This window comes from Antennarius striatus, chromosome 18 (genome assembly GCF_040054535.1).
Source record: "Antennarius striatus isolate MH-2024 chromosome 18, ASM4005453v1, whole genome shotgun sequence".
Lineage (NCBI taxonomy): Eukaryota > Metazoa > Chordata > Actinopteri > Lophiiformes > Antennariidae > Antennarius > Antennarius striatus.
This window is the reverse complement of record NC_090793.1, coordinates 2,263,162-2,288,316: the sequence shown is the minus strand read 5'-3', so window position 1 is coordinate 2,288,316 and position 25,155 is coordinate 2,263,162. Positions and strand designations below refer to the sequence as shown.

General features: G+C 47.2%; 1 protein-coding gene across 3 annotated transcripts in view; it reads left to right on the top strand.

The window, feature by feature from the left end:
• Positions 1 to 25,155, top strand: part of LOC137611838 (disco-interacting protein 2 homolog C) — a 63,343-nt gene that overhangs the window by 27,070 nt on the left and 11,118 nt on the right. For 2 of the 3 annotated variants that reach the window (XM_068339959.1, XM_068339958.1), the window contains exons 2-17: positions 6,872 to 6,943; positions 8,889 to 8,999; positions 11,474 to 11,599; positions 12,836 to 13,180; positions 16,350 to 16,502; positions 17,124 to 17,243; positions 17,733 to 17,930; positions 19,179 to 19,270; positions 21,437 to 21,547; positions 21,861 to 21,984; positions 22,926 to 23,035; positions 23,874 to 23,976; positions 24,094 to 24,158; positions 24,240 to 24,333; positions 24,419 to 24,538; positions 24,651 to 24,765. In XM_068339959.1, coding sequence (XP_068196060.1) covers positions 6,872 to 6,943; positions 8,889 to 8,999; positions 11,474 to 11,599; positions 12,836 to 13,180; positions 16,350 to 16,502; positions 17,124 to 17,243; positions 17,733 to 17,930; positions 19,179 to 19,270; positions 21,437 to 21,547; positions 21,861 to 21,984; positions 22,926 to 23,035; positions 23,874 to 23,976; positions 24,094 to 24,158; positions 24,240 to 24,333; positions 24,419 to 24,538; positions 24,651 to 24,765 — 2,059 coding nt within the window. Of the gene's footprint in view, positions 1 to 6,203; positions 6,768 to 6,871; positions 6,944 to 8,888; positions 9,000 to 11,473; positions 11,600 to 12,835; positions 13,181 to 16,349; positions 16,503 to 17,123; positions 17,244 to 17,732; positions 17,931 to 19,178; positions 19,271 to 21,436; positions 21,548 to 21,860; positions 21,985 to 22,925; positions 23,036 to 23,873; positions 23,977 to 24,093; positions 24,159 to 24,239; positions 24,334 to 24,418; positions 24,539 to 24,650; positions 24,766 to 25,155 lie in introns of those variants that run through there. The other variant, XM_068339960.1, reaches the window with a different exon arrangement.

Below are 25,155 nucleotides of genomic sequence, written 5' to 3'. Positions count from 1 at the left end.
TCAAGATTGAAATTTAATAATGATTTACAAATAATTCATCTTACAAACAACCACGTGTGTGTTTGTTTGTTGAGGACTACCTGTTGGCTAGCTATGTGTCGCTAACCCACACATGCTAGACTTCCGATAATCATCCTGAACAAACACAAATGGCCTCATCTGTTATCGTGCAAATGAGACTCCTCCTCCTCAGGGCGGAGCTCCTCCTCCTCAGGGCGGAGCTCCTCCTCATCACACACACGTAGACGCTCCGCCTCCTCTGTTCTCTGGAGAAACAGCTGTGTCGCGTAAACAAAGCGAGGGATGAGGTTGCCGTGGCGACCGGATGCGGATGAGGAAACGTTTCGGGAAGACGCCGTCACCGTCACTTTTTGTCCGTTGGTTTGAAATCCGTCGACAACGATACGCTGACACAGCGTTACTGCGGCTCGTCCAACGACCAGGAGGTTGTCGGTTCCATTCCCGGTCCAAAACGTCCTCCGACTGAAAAACCTGAACCACCGTCTGGGTCGCTCTTCCTCTGTTGACATGTCAGTGTGTGTGTGTGTGTGTGTGTGTGTGTGTGTGTGTGTGTGTGTGTGTGTGTGTGTGTGTGTGTGTGTGATCGTCTCTCATCAGGAGGTTGTGTGTTTGAACATCCCTTCAGTTTGGTTGTGTTCGCGTCTCGGCAGGATGTCTGTGTCCTGACTCGGTTCCTTTCTACCTTTTTTTTTCTTTTTTCCGACATCCTGTTTTCACACTCACGTAACACACACACACACACACACACACACACACACACACACACACACACACACACACACACACACACACACGTGTGGAGATGCAGCTGGAAACACCGGTTCGTCTGAGTTCTAGTCCCCGTGAAAACCGGGTTAAAGTTCACCTTCTTCTCCAGTTACACTCGTCCAATCAGCTGCCTTCCCTCCGGTGTTCCCAGAAGCCGTTACGGGAGCAGCTCCGCCTCTGGCTGGTTGCCATGCCGACCGGTTTTACCAGGTGAATCTGGCGTTTGGCGTCGCACCTGCTCGCACCTGTGGGCTAAACAAACAAACCCCCGCGTCAGCGAGAGTCACGCCGGATTATCTGTGTGATCTAACGGAAACGTGTGGCTTTGATGTCTGATAGAGGCGGAGCTTCAGGAGCGGGTGGTCGCCATGGCGAACTCTCCTCCGTTATCCGTCCACCTCTCCTCCGTCAATCAGGCGGTTTAAGAGGAGCAGCTGTTGTGAAGTTCAGGTGTGTGTGTGTGTGTGTGTGTGTGTGTGTGTGTGTGTGTGCGTGTGTGTGTCACCTCCACCTCTCAGCCGAATTCAATTCATTAGTGTTTATTGGCATGAATGATTCATGAGCTGAGCTGTGTGTCGCGTGTTCCTTTAGTCATGAAACCAGCCTGAACACCATCATCCTCCTCTTCCTCTCCTGGTGCATCATGGGAGCCTACCCCAGTGACCCCCACCACCACCACCAAGCCACCCTGCCCGAGATAAATCCATTTTAGAAAACTGAAATCTTGACAGATATGATTTTTTTTCTCTCTCTGAGACGGCATGACGGACACACACACACACACACACACACACACACACACACACACACACACACACACACACACACACACACACACACACACACACACACAGCAGGGGGCATTGGGGGAACACAGATGCCTCCCTGGTATTTTAGTCATGCAGGGAATGTAATGAAATCTGAACCACTCTTCCTCTCGCTCCGTCTCTCCTCCTCCTCCTCAGACAAAACATCACCAGGGACAGACGGTCCGGACCGGTCCAGTACAGACCGGTCTAGTCCAGACCGGTCCAGTCTGGTCCAATCCAGTCCAGATGGGTTCAGTCTAGTCCAGTCCAAACCGGTCCAGTCTGGTCCAGTCCGATCCAGACCAGTCATCTTGGTTGACCCATTAGCATTAGCGTGTTGCTATGCTATACTTCCGTTACCACCACACCTGGATCTGGTTCTGGATCTGGAACTGGGTCTAGATCTGGAACTGGATCTAGAATCTAGATCTAGAACTGGATCTTTTTGATGGGAGCTGGACTGGGTCTGGACCTGGATCTAGATATGGATCTGGAACTAGACCTGGATTTGGATCTAGATATAGATCTGGAACTAGACCTGGATCTAGATCTGGAATTGGATCTAGAATCTGGATCTAGACCTGGAATTGGATCTAGAATCTGGATCTAGAACTGGATCTTTTTGGGGGGAGCTGGACTGGGTCTGGACCTGGATCTAGACCTGGACCTGGATCTAGATATAGATCTGGAACTAAACTGAGATCTAGATCTGGAACTACAACTGGATATTGAACTAGACCTAGACATACTTTACGTTTTTAACCAATGTGGAAACAATTGGAGCGAGTTACACACACACACACACACACACACACACACACACACACACACACACTCCATCTGAACGTCATTAGATCTTGATGCTCCAGTCCTGGACGAGGTGGAGAAGGAGGACGGACGGGAGCTGAAAACGACGTCTCCGACTCCGTTCAGCCACAACAAATCCCCCAAAATCATTTTCACCTTTTCTTTTTTTGTCTTTCCAAACAAACTGAGACGAATTAGAGGAGGAAGAGGAGGAGGAAGAGGAGGAGGAAGAGGGGTGTTCGTTTCTGGATCTTAATGGTCTCATCTAAATGTAAATGAGGGAGGTGGAGACCGACTGTCCATCCTTCTGCAGCTGAAAGCAAAAAAACGTTTAAAGACGAGCCAGCCGTCTCATTGGATAGCGAAAGACAGTAGAAACACCAGGCGGCGGTGGCGTGTGGCGCGTACAAACCGCACGTGTGTGTGTGTGTGTGTGTGTGTGTGAGCTGGTGTAACTAAAGCGTGAGGCTTCAGGGTTTCACGCTTGACGCTTCACTCGTTTCGTCGGTGGGATTTACAGGACCACCATTTCGCCTCCTGGAGGCGTTTGTTTTCCAGGTGAAGCGAGGAGCGGGGCGGTTTCGGCCGGGTGGAGTTAAGACGTCACGTTTCCTTCCGAAAAAAAAGGCCAAAGTCGCCGCGGGTCGAGCCGTTTGAGACAAACGCGTGGGAGTCGGGGTTCCATTTCCTCGTCCTCCCTGTCGTACCAGAAATGGCATTTTGGATTTTTTCCACCCAGACGGTTTCTCCTTCAGCCGTGAAATGACGGAGCGCTCCACCGCCGCCGTCGCCACCACCGCCAGGGCGAGGGCCCACAAAAGAAGACGGCCTTTAAAAAGCCAAGTTCACCTCTGATTTGTTCTAGTAGCACACACAGGTGTATGTCTAAACAGGTGACAACTTCCTGTTGCCACAGGAAGTCAAAAGATTTAACTTCCTGTGGCGACAGGAAGGCGTCAGGAGATGATTGTAAGATAACTCTCGCCATTGAGGCTCCAGAACTCCGACATTCCCTGTGAACGACATGACTCGGCTGGGGGTCACAGATTTCTTGAGGCGTTGTGGTCCCTTCAGAATAAAAGCACGATATACAAGATTTATTAGTTTTATTGAACGACCCCAGATTATTTTCCATTTCTGACTTTGACCTAAATAATACATTGAAATATAGTGATGATAGCAGGTTTATCTGTTATGTAAAGTAACGGAAGTCCGGTTTTAACCTAGATGCCCAGATTAATTATAATCTGTATTTAACACATTAGAGCGGAGAACCAAAAAAGACGAATAATCATTTAGCGCAATTTTATTTCTTTATTTTATTTTATTTTTTTAAATATTTTATTTATTGTGTTTTTTATTTTATTTAATTTTATTTTTTCAGATTTGTGGAAGAAGAACATACATTTTGGGCTACCTGGGGATTGATTGGTTAAAAAAACAACAACAACAAACGCTACAGAGATGAAATTGAAGTTTAAGCCCAGGATGCTGAGCTGATGTCATCCACACACCATCCAATCAGGTGACAGCAGTCACAGTTTCAACACTTTATTGGATAATCACACACCGACCACGGCATGTAGCTCTACGAGAATGCACAAGACGATCCACATCACTACCCAGAATGCCGTTTGTCTATTTCTGGCCGGAGATGCAGTCCTGACAGGCCGGGGATCTGGGTGTGAAAGGCTAACGCTGGGTGATGGTTTTTCCACAGCCGTCGGATTATGCACTCATCTGTGTGGGAATGTGTGTGTCTGTAATCTGCCGGGATTAAATCCAGACGGCATTTAGTGATGCCTTCACTGTCAAACCAAAACAGCAAAGAAAAACGGCTTTAGATTTTTTTTTTTTCTTCAGATACGGTGGAGGGATGAGGAAGATGAAGGTTAAATAACGATTTATTAATAAATGATTTATTAACATCAGCCCTCGGTGAGTTTTCAGTCTCTGTGCTGTTTTACATTTCCTGCAGCTGCTCAGCCGTTTTAACCCCCCCCCCCCCCACACACACACACACCGTTATCACAGTCAGCGACACCAACAGCCAAAGTCCCGGTCACCACTTCCTCCTCCTCCTCCTCCTCCTCTTCCTCCTCCTTTTCTCCAGATTGCAGCTGGCGGATGTAATTGAATTAAGAAGGGAGCTTTATGTGTTGCTCTGGATTTAGTAGTGGTGCCGGGGGGGGCAGGGTGTGGGGGCACTGAGGCTGGTTCACATCAACCTGTTGGGTTATTAACTGTGATATCTTAGTGACGATTGAATTGCAACTATTATTCTACTCATATAGCGTGCTGTGTAGTACAGTACTGGTAGTCCTCAACCTAAGAACAAAATGAGAGGTTGTTCGTAAACTGAATTGTCTGTAAGTCGTTATTCATTAAATATCATCTCCAATCTGTCATCTCCATTTGGGGTCATTTGAATGTCTTTACTACTCTAGATACTAAATTATGAAAATACTAATGAACCAATGACGTAAAAAACAACATAACAACCAATGCGGTCAGAGACTGCAACATCCCGCGACACCCCTGAATTCAAAATTGTACCCTAAGGTCAAGGTCGTCATCTCATTTCCATCCCCTTTGCTGCCTGAGGAACGTGCTTTTGGTTTCATCTTTCTATCCGCAACGGTTGCGAAGATGTTTGGTGGCCATTCAGACGGACGAACACACGAACACTGACATTACAATACATCACGGCTTTGAAGCGGGATGTAAAAAATTACTTGAACACTGTAATGTAGAGTCTAACCAGTGGGTCCTCTACCGGTACCAGTCTGTGGCCGCCTTATGCTATACTGTAGTACAATATAGTATAGTTAGTAGTACAGTATAGTGTAGTTAGTAGTACAGTAGAGGTGTAGGTAGGGGTAGGGAGGCAACTTTTCTCTGAGGAAGATTTCAAGCAAATTTGCCTCATGAGCAATTAGTCAGCTGATGAAACCCAACACTGTGTGTGTGTGTGTGTGTGTGTGTGTGTGTGTGTGTGTGTGTGTGTGTGTGTGTGTGTGTGTGTGTGTGTGTGTGTGTGTGTGTGTGTGTTTCAGTGTGACTGCTTTAGCTGTATTGAGTATCAAAGATGATCTTCTTCTATTCTGAGAATCTCTGTCGGTACGTTTCTACCGACTGTCGGCTCCAGTGCGTTGACATCCGGCTCCTCTGGTCGAGTCTCTTCACGAACTTTCATTCCAGTGAAAAACTGTAATTATAATCAACCCACAGAAATCATAACACACAGCATTTTTTCAGTGTGAACCATAACGGACACGGGACACCGAACCCGTGACCCGAGAGACTGCCCACTCGGATCACAAGACCAGTGGCTGTGGGGGACTTTCCTAAGACATGTTTGTTTTTGTGTGTGTGTGTGTGTGTGTGTGTGTGTGTGTGTGTGTGTGTGTGTGTGTGTGTGTGTGTGTGTGAGTAGCTCCAGCCATTAGCTTGATGCTAAGTCACTAGAGCCTCCAACTCCAACTCCCGGAGTTGAAACGCGTCACGTTTCCGTCTGAACGAATCGCTCCAGGCTCTGTTGTACATCCCTTCGGTCTTTTGTTAGCATCTTGCGCGCTACACAGAGCAAGCAGCACCCCAGAAGTGTTGATATTATGGGATTTACGGCCCTGTATACACAGTTCTGCTGACGTCAGACAGAAATATGAAGAGATGTTCTCTTTCTTTTTGGAGGCCAGATGGTCACGTGACAGAAACCTGACTCTCTCTCTCTATCATTGAACAACTTCTTTCATTCTTTCTCTCTATCTCGCGTTGCGGAGTGGAAACAATAAAATAAACCCTTTCCTTTTTAGGCGCTGGATGGACGCGACACTCCTCTCTTTCCTTTCTCTTCTTCTGACTGTTTTTTCTTTCATCGGTGCCACACTTTCGCTTCTCTTCCTTCATCCTCCTCAGTCTTTTCTTCACGATTCTCTCTCTTTCTCTGTCGTGGTCATCCCTCCCTCCCTCTCTCTTACTGTATATGGTCACAGAGGCAAAACGACTCTCCCTCCTCGTCCTCCTTCACTTTCAAGCGTTCTCTTTCTTCTTCTTCTTCTTCGAGGCTGCAGGACGGATTCGTCATACGCGTTGCGTGACGATCCTCCACCCAGTTCATGCAAAGTTAGTCGACCTTCACGCATCGGGACTCTGCTTGCATTAGCCTCACCTGGAGATGAACGCATGGCTGCGATTGGCTGATTATTTACCCAACTGGTACTCACCCAGTTTATCCTCCCCGTCTCCAGGGCGATGAGATCCCCTCCAGAGATGTTCCTGGAACCCACAAGACCACAAACCAAACCCTATTATCGTCTGTCATGAGTGTCACCAAGTCTATGTCAGAAAAGGACATTTAAGGTTCTTTTCCGACATATTTTAACAGTTGTTTCTTTTTCCTGTCAAAGTTCCGTAAAATCCCACGTAAACTGAAGGCGCCTTTGTGTCTCTTGCGTTTCTCCCAGGTGACATCACGCAGAAGGGCTACGAGAAGAAGCGATCCAAGCTGGTCGGGGCCTTCTTCCCTCACTCGCCAGGTGGAGTATCCATCCTTCTACCTCCTTTAATGTCGGCTCATCAACCAGTATGGTGTTGTGTTGTATCCTAGCAACGGGGAGAGAGAATGAATGAGTTACGCTGTGAATGCCGCATCAGCATTTATACATGTTTCAGTAATAAAGTAGTCATCCCAGTGTTCTACACACATGTAGTGATAATAGTAGTAGTTTAACAGGAGCAGCTGTGGTGTCGGAGTAGAAGGACAAGTTGTAGTAATGGAAGTAGTACATGTATTAGCAGTAGTTACAGTAGTAATAGTAGTTTGGTAGTACAGTAATCCCTCACTTATTCGCGCTTCAAGATGAACGGTTTCACTACATCAACATTTTTAGTAGGTAGTCACGTGATATCTTACTCGCATGCCATTGGCTGACGGCATCCGTGTGTGTACTAAATACACACTGTACCTGAGCCCAACATGTGAGCTACTGAACCCCTGGTGTGTGTGTGTGTGTGTGTGTGTGTGTGTGTGTGTGTGTGTGTGTGTGTGTGTGTGTGTGTGTGTGTGTGTGTGTGTGTGTGTGTGTGTGTGTGTGTGTCTTTGTAGGGCGGGGATATGTCAGGAAGTGCACTGTGAGATGAGATGGGGGGGTGTGGGTTGGAGAAAATGTGTGGTATTCACACCCAGGCCCATTGGGGAGGTGGGGGGGGTCGTCTCTAGATCACTATGGGGGAACCGGATCACACACACACACACACACACACACACACACACACGGGTCAGGCAGCTGCAGCTCAGATTCTCCCCAGTTCCCCACAGCTACTGGTTCCAGTCTGTTCACTGCCATGAGGCCCATCGTGGTGCATTCACTGTCAGCGGGAAAACAGAGTCACCCTGAAGGACTTATTAGCATCACCCCCCCCCCCCCGCCTGCTGCTTCAGTTACGCTAGGCTACAACAAACACCACATGTTCTCTCAAGGTGCACGAGCAGCCGTCATAACATGGATGCACACATTTACACGTGAACACGCCCACTTCCTGGTGTGAGTCATGTGACCAGGCGTGCATCCCGAAGGCATCACCAGCGGCAGCAGCTCAGTAGAACCCGTCTGTGGATCAGCAGCCGCGTCCGCCAGGTTGTTCTGCACAGGCTGAAGGCGGTGCAGTAAAAATACAGAATAAATAATAGATAAAGAAAGAAAATGAAAATAAAAGACATAAAGTCGGTGGAAGGAGAAGGAAAACATTTTATAGAGCGAGTAAAACAAGTCAGGAGGGTGTCATCCATCCATCCAGCCCCCCCCCAGAGTCGGGAGAAGCGAGGACGTGCCATATATCCCAGCGACGGCTGACGTCCTTATACGGTCGGCTAATCAAGTTTTACTTCCTGTCCTGAGTGGTGGCGACGCCCCCGAGCGGCGCCGGGGGGGTTGGTTGGTTGGTTGGTTGGTTGGGGGGGCTAATGAAGACGGATGAGGGTAGAGGTGTGAAGCCGGGGACGGCTGCTCGTAGATCAGGCGTCATAGGCCGGTCGTTATCGTCATGACGATGGACAAGTTGGGAAAGGAGTTTAATCAAATCTAATCCACGAAGGTGGATTATAATCTGAGTGTTAGCCAGATTATAAATCCATTTTTATTCTTCTGTTGTTGTTTTTTCGTTCAGTAAAATGCGATAAATTAATTTCGGACTTGGCGCTAAGAGTTTTAATGGTCTCCAATGAGTCACGGCTTCTGCTGGCGGGTTGCTAAGAAACCAGCAGCTAAACAACAAATCAAATTAACTTTATTTATAAAGCACTTTTCATACAAAAACATGAGGCGCAAAAGTGCTTCACATAATTAAAAAACAATAAAAAAAAACGATTCTAAAAGGAAAAACAATTACAAAGGGAATTGTACTAGACACACACACACACACACACACACACACACACACACACATTCTATAGGATGTTAAATCTGAATTTTTCTGCTCCAGGAATGGATCCATCCACGGGCCAGGAGAAGCGAACCCCGGTCACCCCGTCCTCGTCGTCCCGCTACCACCGCCGGCGGTCGTCGGGCTCCAGAGACGAACGCTACCGATCCGGTAAGTGGGGGTGGGGGTGGTCATCACTGTCGTCTACGGAAGCCCTAAAGCATCTCTTTTTGATTTCTCAATTCTCCAAAGCTGTTTAAATCAATCCGCTGGTGTTGGGGCGACACCAGAACCGGGGTAACGTCTTCAAGAAACTTTTCCTGGTTAACTGAGAAACCGACACAAACAACTTTCACAGTTGATAGCAGGAAAACCTGTTGTACAGTTATTCCATTCTGACACACACACACACACACACACACACACACACACACACACACACACACACACACACACACACACACACACACACACACACACACACACAGGCCAAACAAACGTACATCTGCAGCCCCATTCATGCTGCGGTGTGTTGTGTGTGGTTATCGTTAGGTTGTTTGCCTTCTGCCAGCAACGGCCTACGTTCACACACACCGCTCTCACACACACACACACACACACACACACACACACACACACACACACACACACACACACACACACACACACCCAGCTGTGACTCTTTATCTCACTCTGAGAGCCACTCGTTTCTAAGTGTCTGCGCCGACACTCCCTGAACCAGATCCAGTCTGAAACCAGGGGCCTCAGGGAGGTCAGGCTGGGAGCGACGGCGTATGAAACTGACTGATTTAACGTGAACGTGGCGCTGGTCGTCCAGACTGTCCTGTTGAACGCCGTCTGACAAATATAAAATATCAAAACTAGACTTTAAGATGTTTTAAAAGTGAGATTTTTCTTTTCTTTTCTTTACCGGTGATGAAGGAGCTCAGTGCTTTAACCTGCATGTTCACCGCCTGACATGGTTTAATACAGAAACACACAGCTGACTGGTCCAGCCTGCAGCTAACAGGGGTTAGCCCTGTGCTAAAAGGGTTTAGCCATTAGCTGAACACGATTAGCCTTTAGCTGAACGTGTTTAGCCTTCAGATGATCACGTTTAGCCTTTAGCCAAACAAGTTTAGCATTTAGCCGGACTCATTTAGCCTTTAGCTGAACATGTTTAGCCTTTAGCTGAACACGTTTAGCCTTTAGCTGAACACCTTTAGCCTTTAGCTGGACACGTTTAGCCTTTAGCTGCACACGTTTAGCTTTTAGCTGAACATGTTTAGCCTTTAGCTGAACACCTTTAGCTGAACACGTTTAGCCTTTAGCTGAACACCTTTAGCTGAACACGTTTAGCCTTTAGCTGAACACTTTTAGCCTTTAGCTGAACACATTTAGCCTTTAGCTGAACACTTTTAGCCTTTAGCTGAACACTTTTAGCCTTCAGCTGAACACGTTTAGCCTTTAGCTGAACACTTTTAGCCTTTAGCTGAACACATTTAGCCTTTAGCTGAACACTTTTAGCCTTTAGCTGAACACTTTTAGCCTTCAGCTGAACACTTTTAGCCTTCAGCTGAACACGTTTAGCCTTTAGCTGAACACTTTTAGCCTTTAGCTGAACACGTTTAGCCTTTAGCTGAACACGTTTAGCCTTTAGCTGAACACCTTTAGCCTTTAGCTGGACATGTTTAGCCTTTATCTGAACATGTTTAGCCTTTAGCTGAAAACGTTTAGATTTTAGCTGGACACGTTTAGCCTTTTACTGGACACATTTAGTCTTTAGCCGGACACGTTTAGCCTTTAGCCGGACACGTTTAGCCTTTAGCCGGACACGTTTAGCCTTTAGGCGAACACGTTTAGCCTTTAGGCGAACACGTTTAGCCTTTAGCCGGACACGTTTAGCCTTTAGGCGAACACGTTTAGCCTTTAGGCGGACACGTTTAGCCTTTAGGCGGACACGTTTAGCCTTTAGCCGGACACGTTTAGCCTTTAGGCGAACACGTTTAGCCTTTAGGCGGACACATTTAGCCTTTAGGCGGACACATTTAGCCTTTAGGCGAACACGTTTAGCCTTTAGGCGGACACGTTTAGCCTTTAGGCGAACACGTTTAGCCTTTAGGCGAACACGTTTAGCCTTTAGGCGGACACATTTAGCCTTTAGGCGGACACGTTTTGCCTTTAGCCGGACACATTTAGCCTTTGGCTGGACACGTTCAGCCTTTAGCCGGACACGTTTAGCCTTTAGGCGAACACGTTTAGCCTTTAGGCGGACACATTTAGCCTTTAGGCGGACACGTTTAGCCTTTAGCCGGACACGTTTAGCCTTTAGGCGAACACGTTTAGCCTTTAGGCGGACACATTTAGCCTTTAGGCGGACACATTTAGCCTTTAGGCGAACACGTTTAGCCTTTAGGCGGACACGTTTAGCCTTTAGGCGAACACGTTTAGCCTTTAGGCGAACACGTTTAGCCTTTAGGCGGACACATTTAGCCTTTAGGCGGACACGTTTTGCCTTTAGCCGGACACATTTAGCCTTTGGCTGGACACGTTCAGCCTTTAGCTGGTCATGTCCAGCCTCAGGATGGTGATCATCCTGTCACTACTAAACAATTTCACCATAATGTTTAAATCTGTGTATTCAGACGTTCACACGGAGGCGGTCCAAGCAGCCTTAGCCAAGCACAAAGAGAGGAAGATGGCGGTGCCCATGCCCTCGAAGCGACGCTCGCTGGTCGTCCAGACCTCCATGGATGCATACACACCACCAGGTACCCAACAGAAGGGTATACACCACCAGGTACCCAACAGAAGGGTCACGGTTCTACGCTGGGCAGTGATAGCTAGCTAATGTCCACATGCTAACTTAGAGGTATCAGATCGGAGACTGATGGTGAGAATCGTGTATAAAACCACACGAATGTTGGATTCTTAATAAAACATGCTATATTTAGCATTAGCATGTGCCAACTTCATACTGGAAAGTGTTACTGTAATATGAGAAATTACTGGAGTTAGGAGCCGGTTAATCCAGTGGAATAAGAGATGAGGTCATTTGGAATATCAATCAAATTTCTCAGCATAATTAATTTTGGTTTCCCGGGTAACCATTCAATTATCTCGTATTGAACCTGTTGAGGTTTGCAGGTTTAAACCCCGACTTTTATTCCTTCCTGACCTGAAGTGTCGGGACAGCTGGGAATATTGTCCTAAGAATACCATAAGAATACAAATGGAATCGCTGCTTCATCGTCCTGAAGAAATCCAAGGAAACGCCATCCCATAATGACACTGACAATTAAATATATTATCAGGTTGTGGCTCATTCCACTTCTTTTTTATGAAATATAACGGTAAGAATAAAATTCACTTGATTTAAATTCTGCCGTTTGACATGAAAGCAAACAGAAACTCATCCAGACACACACACACACACACACACACACACACACACACACACACACACACACTGTCTGCAGGGAGGTTCATCTGAGGACACTCTTATCTTCCGATGACAAACGAGCGACTCGGCTCTGCTCTTTATTGGCTTTTGACGGATTCACGACGACTTTTTTCCCCCCCCGAATGTTCTCTCGAAAACATCTCGTCTTCACGACGAGTCTCGGCGCCGGGGACTCCGTCTCCCTTTGCCTCGTGTGTTTGTGTGTGTTTATTTCACGAGACTCCCAGGTTGCCTGGCAGCATCCTATTTTCATCGGCGTGTTTGTGTTTTGTCGCTGGTCGTGTCCTCGGGGTCCAGCCGATAACGAGGTACAAATCTGCCAGCGAAGCGTGTCAGCAAAGCACCAATGGGATTTCAGGGGATGAGCCCGGGTCCAGTCAGGTGTTAGCATGACCCATGTGACCCCCCCCCCCCCACACACACACACACACACACACACACCAGGTGCATTTGGTCTCATAAGCTCCATAAAGTGTTTTAAAAGTGTTCTCCTGCATGAAACTTTCTTCTTCTTTGCCCCCTCCCGTCCGTTGCCCTTCCCCAGATACCTCCTCGGGGTCGGAGGGGGAGGGGCAAGGCGACAGCAACGACGAGGAAGGCGGAGACTGCGAAGAAGAGGACGGAGGAGGCGGCGGCGGGACGCCGTCCAGCAGGGAGGGCAGCATCAGCATGGAGCGCTGGATCAGCCGGGCCATCCACGGCACGTCATCCACCACCACCACCACCTCCTCCACGGCCTCCTCCTCCTCCTCCTCCACGCGCAGCGGCGGCAGCGGGGCGGCCGGGGGGAGGCTGGCCGACGTCCTGGCCCAGCACGTCCAAATCTCCGCCCACCACCCGCTCCGTCACCATCATCGTCATCATCATCACCATCATCATCACAAGACAGGTAAGAGATGAGGTGTTTCAGACTTCAGTCTCTGTAGAGGGTGGGGGTGTGAACGGCGCACTGGTGTCACTTCCTGGTCATCAAAAGTCAGACACGCCCCTTTATGTGTGACGACCGTTTGATTTCATTAAGTTTCTCAGTTAATCCACCAATAGTTAACATCAACTAGCAAAACATTCAGGGTTCAGCGTTAGCGTCAGTTAATGCTTCCAGACAGAAACCTGACCAGGCCAACATTGGTTCCTACGTCATTTAGTTCCTACAGGAGGACGACATTGGTTCCTACATCATTTAGTTCCTACTGGAGGACAACATTGGTTCCTACATCATTTTGTTCTGACAGGATTACGACCCTGTCAATAATCAATGAAATAGCAAACTGTTGACTTAGTCTGAGATATGCTGAGTCATGTTAACATGACACGTGAAATCTGAATGAACACTGCTTGGCCAGGGGAACCACAGGAGTCGAACATGGCGGCGCACGGTTGTTCCTACTTACGGATATCCGTAAAGTTGGATGTTCGTATCTCCAAATGTTTGTAAGTCAGATGTTTGTATTAAGGAATGTTTGTAAGTCCGAAGTTCATATCTAAAAATGCTGGTAAGTCAGACATTGGTAGCTATGAATGTTTGTAAGTCGGATGTTCGTATCTAAAAATGCTGGTAAGTCAGACATTGGTAGCTATGAATGTTTGTAAGTCGGATGTTTGTATTGATGAATGTTCGTAAGTTGGATGTTCATATCTATGAATGATTGTAAAGTCAGATGTTTGTATTTATGAGTGTTCGTAACTCAGATGTTCGTATCTTGAGGACTTCCTGTATTTACCTTCCCAGTTTCCAATCTGGAGTCTTGAGGGCTGGAAGCTGATTTTTACTTCCTGTGAATCATTTGTTGTGTTTGTTTGCTTGTCGTTGAAGTTGGGGTCGTGTTGGCGACGTGATGGGACGCCCCTCCCCCCCCATCGAGACGTGGGTGGGCACGCCGCTCGCTGTTTTGAAGTTTTAATGTGTGAACTGGTTTCCTGTGTGACTGTGTAAACGCAGGTTTTACAGTGTTGCTGCTTCCTGTACGAACTGTGGTCCGTTTGTTATCGGTCCCTGTTCTGAAGACACGACCACTTCTGTCCCGTTTTTATCGTCCACTCATCCCGTCAGCCTCTGGAGTTCTGCTCAGTCGTTTTTTTTACACATTTAAGACACAACATCTCTTTAGAAAAAGATGAAAACCTTCGTTTCTTCTCATTTCACATTTAATGATCTAAATTCTTAATCAGATTTTTACTTCTGTAAGAACATTTCTGTCTTTTTTTTTATCGTGTTTTCTGCCAGACTAGCATCAGTACTTTGTTGTTCCATTAATAACTGATTAAGTTCTTAAATTCAATTCGTAGTGTGACATCATGTGAATGAAAATGTCAGCAGCACGTTGCACAAACTGGCTGTCATCGTCCATTATTGATTAGCATTGATTAAACCTCCTTGATTCGCTTCAGGAACCGGACAGACTGAAATAAACGCGCCGACGTCGTCGTTCGTAAATCTCCTGCCGAGGCCTCGAATTTTTACCAATTGAGACATCATTCAGGATGAGATCGATTTGAGATCACAGTCAGGAGGCAGAAGAAGAGAGACGAGCCAGATTTAACCCACTGCTGGAGCCCATGAGAGAAAAACCCGAAGACCAGACCTTAAATCATCCGTTCAGGTCGGGGAGAAATCTTTTAACGCCGATCTGGACGCGTTCCAGCGTTGAGCGTAATTCAGGCTGCTGTCCGGACGAGGCCCATTGAGAAAGCGCTGCTGTTCCTTCGCCTCCCTGTTGTACACCTGCCAGGGGAATTACTCATCAGTTTGGGAACAACAGAAGCTTCCTGAAAGCCTTTCACCGGGCGTCTCGAAACGCTGATGCCAGAGATGGTTTCATTAACCGGGACGGACGCTGACGGAGGAGCTCTTCCCTCGTGAGGCGTGAAGAAGAATAAACATTCAAAACGCGCTTGAAGATCTCTGGGTAGCCTCAGGTGTCGGTCGCGGGACGACCACGCCCTGTCTTCTCCCTGCAGTTTATTTAATGACTATGACAATAGTAATATCGGTTCACCTACTTGTGAAAAAGTGTTTGTCTGGTTCAGACTGACGGTCCAGATGTTACAGAGATAGCATACGGAGCGTGCTACAGTAATTAGCATGCCTGCACTGCGTGCTGTGTTATTGCTATGCAGTCCATGTCTGCAGAAAGAATTCCTGTCGGTCTCTCTGGCTGTGCTGCTTTGCTGGAAATCGTCTCGTTTCTCTGCTTTTCTCTGGTTTGAGTCTTGGTTTTAGCCAGTCTCGTTAGCTTTAGGCTAAAGATCCACTGATGAGCTACAGGAACCTTTCTGCCATTTGTTCGTCCCGTTTGTGATCGGCTACGATTTGAACGAAATGGAGCTTCTTTTCCTTTGGGCTTGTCTCCGTCCTATCTTCTTCATCCTCCAATTGCCCTCATATGTCTTCCTCAGTACATCCATCGAGCTTCTCTTTGGTCTTTCTCTTTCCTGGTAGCTCCATCCTCATCACCTTTTCACCAAAATCCTCACCATCTCTCCTCTAGACGTGTCCAAACCATCTGCTCTCTCTAACTTTGTCTCCAGAACATCTCACCTTGGTTGTTCCTCTGAGGAACTCATTTCTGATCCGATGGAGAACTTGAACATCTTCATTTCCTTCACCTCCAGCCTGTCTTCTCCTCAGCACCACAGTCTCTAATCCGTCCATCACGGTTGTCCTCAACACCAGATCTGTTCTCAAGCCTCACAGAAACACGGATATCTCCGGTTTTTGCAAAAAAGAACTATAAATACAGGAAGCGACAGTAAACGGCGCAGCAGGCTGCTCCTACACAACCTTATTTATATTCATCGCCTCATTTTCACGCTTCGTCCGCTCAAAGTAAAGGATCCCGAGGGCAGAACGGTAACCGCCGCTCAATTCTGAACAGCGGCTGAGCGTTGAGACACCCCCAGATAGGCCGACACCCGAAAGGAAACGTCGCTGAAAACAGGACGTGAAGGTGTGGGCGTGGATGGGAACGGTGCCGGTGCCTTCCAGAAATGTCTTTTGTTAAGTGACTTACCGAACACGTGATGAGCGTCACTAACCAGGCGTGTGTCCCGTGTTCTAGAGAATCACTCCGCCCCTCCGGATGTCACCGGATACAGCCCCAACGCCGCCGCCACCGACAGGATCCAGGTGGAAAGACCCCCGGGGGCTGGAAACTCCACACAGAGGCCGACGCCAAAGTATGGCAACGCCGAGCTGATGGAGACCGGAGACGGTGAGTCGCACAAAGTACCATAGCTATGATTGAAGTGATGCTGATGCGGTTACCTGGCAACAGGTAACCCTATTTTCCCGTTAATTTCTGAACAATCGATGAATCAAAGCAGCAAAAGTTCCTTTTGTCACTTTTTTAATCACCATTCAGAGTCAGCAGCTCCTCGAACGTCGACTTGTGATATAAATTCTGTCGGAATTACGACTCCGGGGCCGACTCTTCAGAGACGGGGCAGGATCGCAAATCGCTAGTTTCGTAGCTTCATCGCTCCCTGGAGAGGAAGTGATTCTGTCGCCGTCGTCGACGGCAACAGAGACGTCAAACCGAAGCATTCTTCACGGAGTTTCCGTCGGGATGTTTTGGCTGACGAGACTCTCCATCACAAACCTCGAGTGGAGCCAATCAGACGTCTTTCATCTCTGCATTGTGTCGCTTCCACTTGGCTCTCATAGGATGCGCATCCGATCGGCTGTGTGTGTGTGTGTGGGGGGGGGGGGGGTTGACTTCAGAGCGCGTCTCGATATTTATGTTGTTTTAAAAGTGATTTAACCACGTACGATGGAAATGTTTCAACAGCTGGACGAGTTTACTTCAGATGTGAAGCTGTCCTTCATCCTGCAGGTGTTCCAGTCAGCAGCAGAGTTTCAGCCAAAATCCAGCAGCTCGTCAACACCCTGAAGAGACCGAAGAGGCCGCCGCTCAGAGAGTTCTTTGTGGACGACTTCGAGGAGCTTCTGGAAGGTAAAGACCTCACGGCGTGTTTTCAAGCACAGCAGGACTCAGTTTGTTTTAGTAAAGTAGAACCTCCAGGTACGAGCTGCTCCACATAGCATTTAGTTGAGATACGAGCCATATATATATATTATATATATTTATTTTTATATATATATATATATATATATATATATATATATATATATATATATAAAATATAATTTTCCATTGCTTTTTTTTTTTACGAGACTGGAACGGATTAAAATGATTTGTTATTTTAAACGGTTAAATGTTGTTTGACTTCTGAGTTCAGTCACGGAACAGATTTTGTAGTTTTATTCAAGTACGTCTAGATCCAGGAGGCCAGTGAGGTCAGACTGGGGACAGGAAGTAAAGACAGGAAGTGGAGGATAAAAACATGTGTGAAACTCAATTTTCAAAATAAAACAGGAAACGGAAAACGACGCCAAAAAGCCACGACCTAACCCAATCTTTGCCCCCCCCCCCCCATTGCAGTCCAGCAGCCGGACCCCAACCAGCCCAAGGCGGAGGGGGCCCAGATGGCCACCATGCAGGGTGAGCAGCTGGGCGTGGTCACCAACTGGCCCCCGTCTCTGGAGGCGGCCCTTCAGAGGTGGGGCACCATCTCCCCCAAAGCCCCCTGTCTCACCACCATGGACACCAACAGCAAGCCGCTCCACGTGCTCACCTATGGTAGGTGCCCTCAGATAACCCCCCCCCCCGTCCAGTCGGGGGTTGTTTATGGGGGGGGTCAGATCAGGTTCTCTCTGGATCGCTGCGTCTCTTCAGGACAGATGGTGAAGTCCTGAGCTGATCGGAAGAAGCAGCAGACGGTGTTTAACCCCCGCTGGGAGGGTAATTCCTCTAATGGCAACCAGGGGGGGGAGTGGGGGGGGGGCACTAAGGGTGAGGAAGAGGAAGATGGAAGAGGAAGATTTAAGATTTTAGACAGACAGAGAGCATCTGATTATGAGGCGACAGGAGTGCTCACCAGACTGTGAAACGTCTCCAATGCAGGAGTCCTTCAACTGTGTGTGTGTGTGTGTGTGTGTGTGTGTGTGTGTGTGTGTGTGTCTGTGTGTGTTCGCTCTCCCTTCCTCTCTCTCTCTCTATCACCCTTCATCTTTCACTCGTCCTCCTTTGATTCCCGGCCGACAAGGACGAGTTTGTTTTGACAGCGAGAAATTCACGACGCTGGATTCTCCTACCGTCCCTGAACGCGTCGCCGTCCAGAGGGGGAACCCGTTCCTCTACTTAAATAAAGTTTAGCGACTGGAATCCTCTGATTTATTCATGAGTTTTAGAGTCGATTAAAACCATCAAATCCTTTTGGTCGATTCGTGAAATTTGATTTAATTCTTTGACTTTGATTAAAAGAACAAAAGAACCCCAAAAAATTGAATAAAAGCACCGTTTTAGCAGAATTAAACTTTTCTTTTTGGCTTCTTTTGTGGATGTTGAGTAATTCAAGACACAGATTTCATCTTCAGCTCTGATTTCTGAAAAGAAAAGAAAAAAAAACCCCCGCCTACATTCATAATTCTTTAATTCACTGATTAGATTCTTATTTAATTAAACCGTTCGCTGTCGCTGCTCCGCCGTTCTCCTCGGCTTTTCTTCAATCCATTAACTCTGACAAACATCAGAAAAAAGAAAAAAAAACTCATTTAGTCTGGAAAAACAATGACGGATTCACGCCGGATCGCTCGTGCATAATATCCTCGTCTGCCGGCGGGAATCAGGAAATAAAGGGGAAGGGATGGTGAGAGATTCCGTTAGGGTGAGTGATGGGCGGCGCCGACAGGTGAAATGAAACTGATGTGACAGATTAGACGCCGTTTTATCCTCTAATGTATTCGTGAATCTCTGCAGCAGTGAGATTAGAGAGTAGAGAATGGAGAAGTGAACTCTGATGTCTTCTGGTTCTCCGTCTGCCTGCAGGAAAGCTGTGGTCCAGAAGTGTAAAGGTGGCCTACAACCTGCTGCACAAACTGGGAACCAAACAGGAACCGCTGGTCCGACCTGGAGACCGGGTACGTTCACACCGCCCCAGGAAGTAGACTGGTCCTCAGTGGATCGCTTAGGACAAGAGTGTCAAACTCATGGCCCCCCCGGGCAACAGAAAACATATTTTCTTCTGTGTAACTGTAATGCTTATAACTTGAATAATAAAGTAATAATCATATATTATATAAATTATTATAAATATTATATCATAAATATAATATACAGTATATAAATTATAAATTATATTATGTATGTTTTATATATATACATATGAATAATAATTCTTATATAATATATAATATTATTATATTATTATTATTATTATTATTATTATATAAGAATAATAATTATTATATAAGATTATATAAGAATAATAATTATATAAGATTATTATAAATAATAATCTTATATAATAATTATTATTCTTATATAAGAATAATAATTCTTCTTCTTCTAATTGTATTATAATTATAAATAATTGATTTTACATTACACTGAGTTACATTTAGTTATATTTATAAATTACATCTGGCCCTTTGGGGAAAGCCTTTATGCTGATGGGCCGCCTGTGAAAATGAGTTTGACACCCCTGTTTTAGGAGATTTAAAGATTGGTAATCTAATATAATCTGAGAAACACAGCAGATGTCAGTTTTCACCTTCACTGTTGCGTAACGCTTAGCGCCGTTGAACGTCAACGGCGCCGTCCTGAGCCGTAACCGTCCCGTCACGCTTTTCACGCGAACCCCAGCGGAGGGAGGTTCAGCAATAATCCCGACATTTCGGCTGGCGCCCCCCAAACGTCTTCGTTCCCTCTTTCATCTTTATTTTAAGATCAGACCACCCCACCCCCCACCCCCAGACGGGGCCTCATGCCAGGCTGTGTGTTTCTGTCTCAGCCGGAAGGGTGTGTGTTCTAATTACTGTACGACTCCTGTTTCTACCCACATGGTGTGAATTATAAACCGGTTCTCTTCACAGTTTCACTGGGATTACAAAGAAAGTAGTTCTCTGATTACAGAAAGATTTACACACTCGCAAAAGTTATTTTTCATTTAAATTGACTTGAATTACATGTTTGTTAATGTTAGAAAAAATCTCATAAACGTCACAGAAGTGGTTCACTTGAATCATTCCGTCCTTATAGAAACATTAGGAGTGATAGTGACACCAGAACGAAAATCAATACGCATCATGTCTCACACACACATCCGTTTAACGACTGTACGTAGGAGCTATTAACCTGCACTCAGCCTGAGGCCCACCGTTATGATCCCAGCATGCAACTGGATACAACATGGAGGAGCAGGAGGGAAAGATCAGGTTGTTTCTGCTCAGGCAGCAGGACTTTCATTCCATACAGAAGAAGTCCTCAAGATACAAACATCTGACTTATGAGCATTCATAGATACGAGCATCTGACTTACAAACTTTTATAGATTCCAACATCCGATTTACAAAAATTCGTAGATACGAACATCCGATTTACAAACATTCGTAGATACGAACATCTGATTTACAAACATTCGTAGATACGGACATCCAAATTGCACACATTCATAGATACATCCGATTTACAAACAATCGTAGATACGAACATCCAATTCACATTCGTAGATACGAACATTCCGATTTACAAACATTCGTAGATATGAACATCCAATTGAAAAACATTCGTAGATACGAACATCCGATTTACAAACAATCGTAGATACGAACATCCAATTCACATTCGTAGATACGAACATTCCGATTTACAAACATTCGTAGGTATGAACATCCAATTGAAAAACATTCGTAGATACGAACATCCGATTGACAAACATTCGTAGATATGGACATCCGTTTTACAAATGATCGTAGATACGAACATCCGATTTACAAACAATCGTAGATACGAACATCCGATTTACAAACAATCGTAGATACGAACATGCGATTTACAAACATTCGTAGATACGAACATCCGACTTAGGGACATCCATAAATACCAACAACCAGGCGGCGCCACATCCGTCCACCGTAGTTCCCCTTTCTGCCACAACCCCTGCCGAGCAGCGTAATTCAATTCATCTTATGAACAACCTAGAGGAACCAGGTGTGTTCGCGGGTTGACGACTATCTGTAATGTTCCTTTTTTTTTTTCAGAGATGCGACCTCTAACTGGTTCCTCCTGTGCCCTTCTGCCTGCAGGTGGCGCTAGTCTTCCCCAACAACGACCCCGCCGCCTTCATGACGGCTTTTTACGGCTGCCTGCTGGCTGAAGTCGTCCCCGTGCCGATAGAAGTACCGCTGACCAGGAAGGTGGGTTCATAGGACGCAGGAAGCTCTGTCTGTGTCAGTTAATGGATTAATGTTGTTGGTTTTTTTAATTCTATATATTTGTTCCATTTTCTTGGGTCGGGTGTGTCTAATACCTGGGTTAGATGGATTAAAACATGAAAACACAGTTTTAAAATTCTTCCCCTGTGCTAATTCCGTGCTTGTGGTTCATCCTCTGAGGAGGAGGAGCAGAGAGAGAGAGAGAGAGAGTGTGTGTGTGTGTGTGTGTGTGTGTGTGTGTGTGTGTGTGTGTGTGTGTGTGTGTGTCCATATGATTAATCCTGTGTGTCTCCAGGACGCCGGCAGTCAGCAGATCGGGTTCCTGCTGGGGAGCTGTGGAGTGACGGTGGCTCTGACGAGCGACGCCTGCCATAAAGGTTTACCCAAGAGTCCCACTGGAGAGATCCCACAGTTCAAAGGTCACATATGAACACAACAAGCCCCTCCCTCCCTCCTCCTCCTTCATCTTCTTCTTTTCCCACTCAAACCAGTCAATCCAGACAAAATCAATAGCCAACAAGCCGTGAACATTAATAATGTATTAATAATGCAGTTATTAGGTCGTAACAAGCCCAGTAGCGAACGCGCTAGTTCAGTTAGCACCTTCAGACAGACAGAGGTCAAAGGTCACAGTCTGTTTCCGTCCCAACGGGATGAGCGAACAGACCGACGGCGGCTGACAGCGAGTCTGAGTGATGGATGAAAGGATGAGAGAGACGAGGAGAGAGAATCAATGGGAGGAAGGAGAGGAAGGGATGGAGGGGGGAGAGAGAGGATCTCCATGTGATTAATAACGACTGTTTGCTTTTCAGTAATGGACGCAGAAATAGCAACGTGACGCTGCCAGATTCAGTGTGTGTGTGTGTGTGTGTACGCATTATTAAAGGGGAGTGCTCTCCTATCGATCAGCCAGCTTTACGCTCATCTCTTTCACATAAACTGATTGTTTCGTCTGCCGGGGACGAAGCAGCGCCATCGATTGAGACGTTAACACGTCCTGCTTGTAATCATTAGAATCTCTCTTTATTCCAGGAGGAATAAAACATTCCTCTTTATTCCAGGAGGAATAAAACATTCCTCTTCTGCTCCATGTCGGTCGAGTTCTAAAGTTATTCTACAGAAAATGAATAACTGACAAGGAACGTTTGATCCCAATCCCAGCACAGCCCAGAGTGATACCTCCTTCCCAGATGGAACATCTTCGGTTACATTACGGGAGGCGATAACGCCCTCAAATCGCTGGCGTAGACATAAAATAGTCCTCTTATTTCCCATCAGAAATAAACAGCTGATGATGCCGGAAGCGGTTTTCGACACCCCCGAGATGACGTGTGTTTGTTTTGTGTCCCGGCGCGTCCAGGTTGGCCCAAGGTGATGTGGTTCGTCGCCGAGTCCAAGCACCTCTCCAAACCCCCCAGAGATTGGTTCCCGCACATCAAAGACGCCAACCAGGACACCGCCTACATCGAGGTAGGCCCCGCCCATTACATCCACTCAGAGACACCCCCCCCTCTCTCCAATCTTGTTGATTTTAATTTACCTGACGTCCCTTTGACCCACCGGGCTGCAATCACGGAGCGAAGCGTCTCCATGATTGTCCCGGAGATTGAGGGGAAATGATGAAAGGGGACGGGTGATTGGAAAACCATCGACCTTTTGGGGGGAGGGATGAAATTACTGTGTCTCAAAGAGACACCAGAACCCTGAGACACGAGTTCAATCCGAGACCGAGATCCTGAGTCATTTAAAATAACTAAAATCATTTTAATCCATTCCAGCCTGTGAAGAAAATCGACCAATAGAAACGCAGACTTCACCTGTGAATAATTAATTATATGTAAGTTACGTAAACAATGATAAAGAGTGAAAAGAAACACACGAGCTACGTCTTTACTCCACCAATGAGAACGAGATCCGGTCTCACTGATGTTGTATCCATCCGCCAACACGTGGTAAAGAACGAGATGCTGTCTCACTGATGTTGTATCCACCCGCCAACACGTGGTAAAGAACGAGATGCGGTCTCACTGATGTTGTATCCATCCGCCAGCACGTGGGAAAGAACGAGATGCGGTCTCACGGATGTTGTATCCATCCGCCAACACGTGGTAAAGAACGAGATGCGGTCTCACTGATGTTGTATCCATCCGCCAACGAGTCCTATCTCAAATTACTCGTATCTCGTGGTTCTACTTTACGTTTTCATTGATGTGGTTCAACAGGAACCATCCTGTGCTCTGTTTTCATTTGGGGAGGCACCACTCTGTTCAATTGATTGATTGATTGATTGATTGATCCCCTCCCCCAGTATAAGACCTGTAAGGACGGCAGCGTTCTGGGGGTGACGGTGATGAGGACGGCGATGCTGACCCACTGCCAGGCGCTCACGCAGTCCTGCTCCTACACCGAAGGTAACGCCCACCCACCTACGCCGTCATGACACTGTCTCCACTGAGGTTCACCCGCGCGTGTGTGTGTGTGTGTGTGTGTGTGTGTGTGTGTGTGTGTGCGCGCGCGCCATCCTACAGCCGAGACCATAGTGAATGTATTAGACTTCAAGAAGGAGGCGGGGCTGTGGCACGCCGTCCTGACGGTGAGAACGCGCCGCTCGTCTGACATCGCGAACCGTGTCACGTGTTGAATCGCACACGTTAACCCTTTCCTGTCCCGTCAGAGCGTCATGAACATGATGCACGTCATCAGCATCCCCTACGCCCTCATGAAGGTCAACCCTCTGTCCTGGATCCAGAAGGTCTGCCAGTACAAAGGTAACGCCCATCAACAGCGTCGCCTGGATGTGTGTGTGTGTGTGTGTGTGATGACGGTGTGTGTGTGTGTGTTTCCTGTGTGCAGCCAAGGTGGCGTGTGTGAAGTCCCGGGACATGCACTGGGCGCTGGTGGCCCACCGGGACCAGCGGGACATCAACCTCACCTCGCTGCGGATGCTGGTGGTGGCGGACGGCTCCAACCCCTGTAAGAACGCCACCAGGCGGCGCCGTAAAATAACATCCAATCGGTTTCCTCCGCGCTGACGTCGCCGTTCACGCCCCCTTCCACCCACCCCACCCCCACACCCCCCCCCCAGGGTCCATCTCCTCCTGCGACGCCTTCCTGAACGTCTTCCAGTCCAAAGGCTTGAAGCCAGAGGTCATCTGTCCCTGCGCCGGCTCGCCAGAGGCTCTGACGGTCGCCATCCGGAGGTATACACACACACACACACACACACACACACACACACGTGACCTACTGTAGGTTCAATCGTAACCTGATACTCGATGGCCCGGGACTCACTTTCTAAAAATAATCAACGCCTCCGGTGGAATAAATCACAAACCCGCTCCACAGCTGTTCCCGCAAACAGCCAATCAGAAGCCGTCTTTCCCGTCGATGATGTCACGACACAAACAATCTGCGATCTGTTTTCACTTTTAATGTTTTCACGACATTTAAAGTCATAGAGGTCAAAGATCAGTCAGACGCTCCCAAACGCTCTGATGTCCGGCAGATAAAGAGTTAATCGTGCAAACTATCCAGATACCGTCCTGAAATCTCCTCGCTTTTCACCTGCGTTTGCCCCGCCCACCCCCGCA